This window comes from Trypanosoma cruzi, genomic scaffold (assembly GCF_000209065.1).
Source record: "Trypanosoma cruzi strain CL Brener 1047053517099 genomic scaffold, whole genome shotgun sequence".
Classification (NCBI taxonomy): domain Eukaryota; phylum Euglenozoa; class Kinetoplastea; order Trypanosomatida; family Trypanosomatidae; genus Trypanosoma; species Trypanosoma cruzi.
Window position 1 is genome coordinate 106,340 of NW_001849485.1, and position 6,788 is coordinate 113,127.

At 46.6% G+C, this 6,788-nt stretch overlaps 2 protein-coding genes across 2 annotated transcripts, besides 11 other annotated features; both read right to left on the minus strand.

Annotated features, from left to right (window-relative positions):
- Nucleotides 1-821, minus strand: Tc00.1047053503641.19 (peroxisome assembly protein, putative; the record flags this gene model as incomplete). The annotated part of the gene is made up of 1 exon (XM_799749.1): nucleotides 1-821. A coding segment is annotated over one exon (821 nt), but the record flags the coding sequence as incomplete, so codon positions are not given.
- Nucleotides 1-6,788: a sequence feature (heterozygous, Esmeraldo-like haplotype).
- On the minus strand, nucleotides 1,408-4,002 carry Tc00.1047053503641.10 (hypothetical protein, conserved; the record flags this gene model as incomplete). The annotated part of the gene is made up of 1 exon (XM_799748.1): nucleotides 1,408-4,002. One exon carries the CDS (start codon nucleotides 4,000-4,002, stop codon nucleotides 1,408-1,410), a length of 2,595 nt encoding a protein of 864 aa, XP_804841.1.
- Nucleotides 4,090-4,206: a sequence feature (T-rich).
- Nucleotides 4,291-4,352: a microsatellite.
- Nucleotides 4,490-4,530: a sequence feature (T-rich).
- Nucleotides 4,592-4,665: a sequence feature (T-rich).
- Nucleotides 4,690-4,715: a microsatellite.
- Nucleotides 4,909-4,934: a microsatellite.
- Nucleotides 5,120-5,195: a microsatellite.
- Nucleotides 5,711-5,733: a microsatellite.
- Nucleotides 6,420-6,445: a microsatellite.
- Nucleotides 6,660-6,772: a sequence feature (T-rich).

Here is a 6,788-nt window from a genome sequence, read left to right on the forward strand (position 1 = left end):
TCTTGTAGACGCCGCAAAACGATACCAAACAAACGATGAAGCGGTGTGGTATATGGCGTCAACTCCAGAAGAAAAAGCATCTGGTAAAAAAACCTCAAGCTCCTTAATGCCGTGCAAAAAACAGGATACAGTCGAGTCAATAACTCTTTTATTCGCGCCCGTGTGGGGTAACGAGTGGCATAAGCAATGCGCATAGAGTTGGCTTCAGGAGAAGAGTCCATCCGATGCGTGTACCATTTAGCAGCACGCTCTCTCAGGTAGGGCATTACCGTGATGAGAAACAGCGTAATGTACCGCTGTCTGTTGGTGATGGGACTAAAACGGAGGTGGCCATAAGAGGCACCCTGTGCCGCCTGCATCTCCGCTGCCGTGAGTTCACCATGTCGTTGAGGCAATGGAGAGTCGCAGATAGCTCCCAATGCGGCAGGGGAGGCAGCAGCGTCCGGTGCTTGCAACGCCTTTTCCTCCAATGAGGGAGCGGGGAGGGGGCCGCGAACCCACCACGACAGCCTCCCTTGAGACCCAGACGGCTTCGATGGCGATGCAATGCATCCACGACGAAGGCCAAACAACATCTCCGAGAACGTTGTATTCGCATGAAAGAGAAGTCGATGCTCGAGAAGAGAGTGCAGGACGAGCCAAATCTCAGCATCCCACGGCAGACACATGGCCGCTATGTCGCTTTTTTCAGCGAGTAACACGTGGGCAAACCGGAAGGCCTTTGATAGTGAGTTGTTAAGGGAGTTCACAAAGTCCACCTCCACAAACGTGGGAAGCGGCGATGCGGTGTTGATCAGCGAGAGCAGGTTACTTTCAAACATGACTGTCTACCACTGTCAATTCAAGAAATAATACCCGTGCACGACAAAACCGTCACACTTACCACGTACTAAACACGTTTACCGACTCCTCGGGTTTTTTTTTTTGTTTCTTATTCTTGTTGCTGCCTTATTTTTTCTTTCACTTTTTCTTCACCGCTTGCTCCTTACACCTGATAGATGCGGGGAGGAGGTATATGAATTTCTCTTCGCTTCCTTTCCGTGGATGAGCCCCACCCCCCAAAAAAAAGAAAAAAAAAATACACGCATCCCACAGAAACAACACATACACACAAACACGCAGAAAAAAAAAAGATAAACAAGACGTGGGGAAGAGAAAGAGTACCACACAAACAGACACGCACACGAAACACCACCCAATGCGTGGGTGGCCATCCCCCTCCTCACGCCTTTTAAAAAAAAGACAAGGAAAAGAGAATTAAAATAAAGACAGACACGTGTTCACCTTCTGTTTCTGTTGGTGCGGCATCGCCCAACAACATTCCCGTCCTTTAAAAAAAAGGAGGACGGAGGTGACGGCGATGGAGCGGTCTTAGATGCAAGAAAAGAAGAAGAGTCCGCATAGTAACTAAAAAGACACGACCTCCATTAATTCCCGTCGCATCAGCAAACACACACGGTGTACCTCCATATTCCATTCGCCCACAATATGTCGGTGATTTTCTTTACTGTCACTCTCCTGCAGAGCCAAGACGCAATGCAACTGTGCCAACCGCCTCGCTTTTGAAGCCACTTGCCAGGCCACTGAAAAGGTCTGCTGTGCACTGTCTGTTGCCCCATTGGCAATAGCAAGAAGATATTCGTTGCCACCTTCCGAGACTGGCGTGGACGCCTCGGATGGATGCAGCTCCATCCGTTCAGACTCATTGTATGCCATTGCGAGAAGGTACAAGGGTTCCGAGGCAACGCCGCTCGTGGGGCCAAAGTATCGTCTCACCTGCTTTAGGGCGTTCTTAAACATGCTGATAGCTGTTAACTCGTCCTTTTCTTCTGACATGGCAGCCGCACCGCAAAGGAGAAGAAAAAAAACTTGGTTGGACTTATTCCACGCGGACCTTATTTGTCGAAGACTGCTTTCATCATCTTCCTTCCTCTTTTCTTCTTCTTCTTCCTGCGCAGATACTGCAACAAAGCTTGCCTTGAGAACTTCTAACACCTTGGTGAGGGCCATCGCACAACGATGCCGTTGGTGTACAGTGAGATGAGTAAGCGTGACTCCGGCATCCGTGATGTGAATTGCCGACCCCACACGGGCTGCGTGTGAAATCGCGGCCCCCTTCATAAGCGACACAAGCAGCCGTGTGGATGGGCCACAGAGACATACAGAAGCAGCACTTAATGTCGCCCTCTCCGCAGCAAGGACGTGCGCATATGGCAATCCCACATCAAACCCCGCAGTCCGCTCTTCCTCTTCCCTTTCCGAGAGTCGCTTGGGTTCACGCGTTTCCGTGTAATTTGCCACATTACTTTTGCCTGAGAGATGACGCAATGAAAGCATCGAGGTTAGTTGGGATACCATCAGATGATAATGCACTCGCACACTTGTCGTGTGCTTGTGGAAAACGTTCATGTAGCGACGCAACTGATGGAGGTGTCTCACTGCTTCCACAAGCCACAATTGTGAAAGAGCATATGTAGTCATCGTCACAAGTGCAGCACATTTCAGCAGCACCAAAAAACGAATATCAGCTGAGGGGGAACTGTAGAGAAGATCCTTTCGGGCATTATTTACCTCGCAACCATTTTGACTTACCTCTGTCGTCAGGAGCGTCAACTGCTCATCAATACAACGCAGTGTTCTTTGAAACAGAAGACGTACCGGATTATTCCCACTTTGAGTATTATTGACGGCCACTGTGTTTGCATCAACAGGGATTCTTTCTGAAACCGAGTTAAAAGATACCGTTGTCTCCGCGGTCGCACAATCCATAGAAGCTGCATGCATGGTCAAATAACACCTCAATGCCACCAACAACCCATCATGCATCCATCTAAGTCCCTCCTTCGGCGACATGCTTCCCTCGTTCTGTGCAACCTGAGATTCATCGGGCACCTGTTCACTGCGCTGTCGTTTCACTCCACGCGGCCCCTTCCATGCTAATGGTCCCCTGAGTCCCACCGCAAGGAGCTGCATCATGCACAGCATCTCGGGAGAGAAACCAAACAACACTCCGCACCGCTGCATTTGCCGCTCCGCCTCCACCAACCGGTGGTCAAGGATTAACGCGGCACAGTAGTAGTGAGAAAGCACGCGCGCCGCCGCTCGGATGGAAAACAAGTTCTTTGGAGAAGAAAAACACAGTGAACTACACTGTCTGCGCCTTTTATCCTCCAGAAGGAGTGGCTCCAGGCCGTCAGATGTGACGTAACTCGCGTATTCCTTTGCATGATAGAGCAGCCGATCTAATGCGTGCGTGCGTGCAGCATGAAGGACCGCCGTGTTCGGTGTGCGATTTTCCGCAACAACAGCCGTTCCGGCGCTCACAAGCTGCGAATAATACACCCGACAAAACTCCACTGAAAGAAAGGCTTCACAGCAGCGTTTTTCTTCCCTCTGCTGGGCCTCCGCCTCCGCGTCGTTTGGGAGGCTCGTGGCCAGACCAGTCAGCGACGCGCAAAAGGCGGTGCTGCACCACTGCCCAGCCGCCTCGATGCACTTCACCGCCTGCGTGTGTCGGAGACGACGACGATGCACAATCGCACTCAACACGTACGCCTTCACAATTAACGCAACAGGAACAAATCTGCCCTCACCGTCCTCTCCCGCTTTCTCTCCTTTTCGTTCCCCATCCGCGGCTCGCGCACCGTCGCTGCTGCCGTCATCCCACAGCAGGGGGCAGACGATGACGCCTTCCAAGTACCATCGAGAAGATATCATCGGCGACAAGACGGAGTACGCCAAATCCAGTCGTGCCACCGTCGCAGATGGCGCAGAACTGCCACTCCCGGTACTGTTTTTGCCTTGCTGCGGCGGTGAGGAGTTGTACAGCAGCATCTCGGCTGCACGTACACGACAGAGAATTTCCTCCCGACGGTAGTACAGCTGGATGGTTGTCGGGACAGCGAAAAGGGCATGCAACGTGGCAAATGCATGCAAGCGATGACCCGCTGCGTACAACTCCTCCGCCACATCAAAGTAGCGGCGTATTGTGGGGAGGTCCATCCTTGCGTGCGCCAATTCCCTTTTTCTTCAGTGGGGAAAATACCCGCCCTTTTTTTTTTTTTGCGCGTGTGCGTACAACATCACGTAAAAAAGAAAGACACACACAAAAAAAAAAAAAGAGCACACACACAGATAATAAATGCGCGGAACCAAAAAAAAAAAAACATGCGTACAAAAAAACAAAAAACAAAAAACAAAACAAAACATGCGCCATCAGTAATGTGCGGCCAATGGACATGCAGGAATAAACCCTCATTACCTACCAAGACACACATATTACATAAATACATAATATAATATAATATAATATAATATAATATAATATAATATAGTATAATATAGTATAATATGTATGTATGTATGTAATATGTATTTTGATGTGGGCACTGTTATCCATCATTTATTGGAACGATAAAGCAGCAGCGATGGAGTAGCAGATGAATGCGCGGCAAGCCACACACACACACACACAAATATAAATATTTATAAAAAGAGAAAAAAAAAAAAAAGAAAAAGAAGTAAAACAAACACACGGTTCGTATTGAAATTCACTGCTTGTTTTATAAGACACCGACACTGACGAGAAATCAAAAGAGAAAGAAAAAAAAAAAAGAGAAATCATAAGGAACTCACCAAACAACAACAACAACAAAAAAAAAAAAACCACACAGACGCACATACACACACAAAACAAAACAAAAACAAAAACAAAACCGGGAGTCATGATGCTGTGGCTAAACAATGTGAGGGAAAAAAAAAAAGGAAAATAGACAAAATAAGCCGTGGCGAAGTTATGAGACAATCATCGCCAGCGCAAAAACAAATTGAAGAACATGAAAGGAACGGTACGGAAAAGAAAAAGAAAAAAAAAACCCGAGAAAAGAAAGCACGCATCCGCACACATACAAAAAAAAGAAAAAAGAAAAAAAAAAGTGGATAAAAAGAAACGAAGACGTCCAACAGTGCTCCGTAAAAAGGAGAGAAAAATAATAAAGAAATGAAAGAGATGCAGCGCCAACACAACAACAGTATTCTTACACACATCTCCGTGTCCTTCCACAATCATCACTTCTCCCCTTCCTCCCCTCACACTGAGACTCTCACTTTTTCTCTCTCCTGCATATATACATGTACACATGCATATAAGAATATATCTATATATGTGTGTGTGTGTCTGTTTTGTATGTATGCATAAAGCTTTTTTTTCTTTGTGTTTCTTTTGACTACAGCGTGAGACATGATACAAATCGTGCGATATGTGCGTGTGGGCGGTGTTCAGAGGCGTTTAAGACCGCAGTTCAACACGACGGCAACCACCACCGCCCCACCTCCTGCCGCAATTCGGTACCGTTCATGCATTACTTTCATTGCTTCCCTCCCTCTCTTATATCTCCTCTTTTTTTTTCACTTTTTTTTTTTCAAATGACTTCTCCACTGTCCTCGGTATTCGGTTCCGCCAACCGCCACTCGTCCCCCACCCAAATTCCCACCACAGACACACACGCAGCGCGAGAACACACGCATTCACGCAGGCAGAAAGCGGCAGTAAGAGGGATTTCATCAGCCAAAACAAAACAAACAAAAAAACAACATCAACAACCGCAAGCGTCCATGCGCCGCCCGCAAGCTGAAGGTGGATGAATGAATCGTATGCCCAAGCAGAGGCACTGAAGGCGGTGGAGGGAAAAAAGAACGATCAGTCACCATAAAAACAAAACAAAACAAAACAAACTTCGCCGACACACAGGCCAACAAAGGCTCATGCGCCGTACTCGTCAATATCGGCGTTCAACGCATACAAAAAACAAAACAAAACAAAAAAGGCGTTCCCCCCGCAAATTCTCAAAATCAAAAAAAACAACAACAAAAAAACAAAATTACATGTATACATTATATGAAAGGCATGTACACAACAAGATAGACGGAAAACAAAAAGATCAGCCACAGAAATAGAAGAAGTTAACAGAGAAACAAATCACAGAACATTTGCAGCCCCATGTTACATACACACAGAGACAAAAAGTCAAATTACAGGGCGGCGGCAAAGCAATTACAGCGTTGCACAACAGTACCTCTTCAATGACTCACTTTTGTTTCGTAAAAAACAAACAAAAAAAAACAAAAGAAACAAAAACCCCCTTTCGTCCATATTCCGTTGAGTTGCTTCCCATCGCCACCACCACCTTCCATCCCTCCATCCTTCCGTCCTTCACACAAACAAACAAATCGCTGCGGAGGAAACGCCACAGCAAGACACATACACGAACAAACCCAGTACGAGTGTGAAGGGCGGAGCACAAAACAAAACACACAAAAAAGGAGGGATGTATCACACATGTATACATAAATATTCTAATGTACATATACAAATGAGAAAGAAGGTGGAGGAACGATACGAAAGAGCCAATGAAAAAAAGTTTTTTTTTTTTTTTTTTTTCTTTTTCGTTTTCTCCCCCACATCAATTGCACGTGTACACACGCATCCGAACAGTCCTCCCGTCCTCCATTCTTCCATTTTTTCTTTTTTTTTTTTTGATTTTCTTAAAATATCTTCTCTCGCCTTCCACACCCACACATTCACTTCGCTCACTGCGGGGAATGGCAGGCGTTCCTCCTGCACACATGCCCGCATGCACACAAGAAGCGCCCTCCTCCCCAAAACAAAACAACAAAAGAGAGAAAAGAAAGAAAGAGGGAGGGCCAAAAAAAGGAACAAAAACAACGACAATGAGAAGATAAAAAAACAAAACAAAAAAAACAAACAAAAAAAGGGACAAATTCTATCG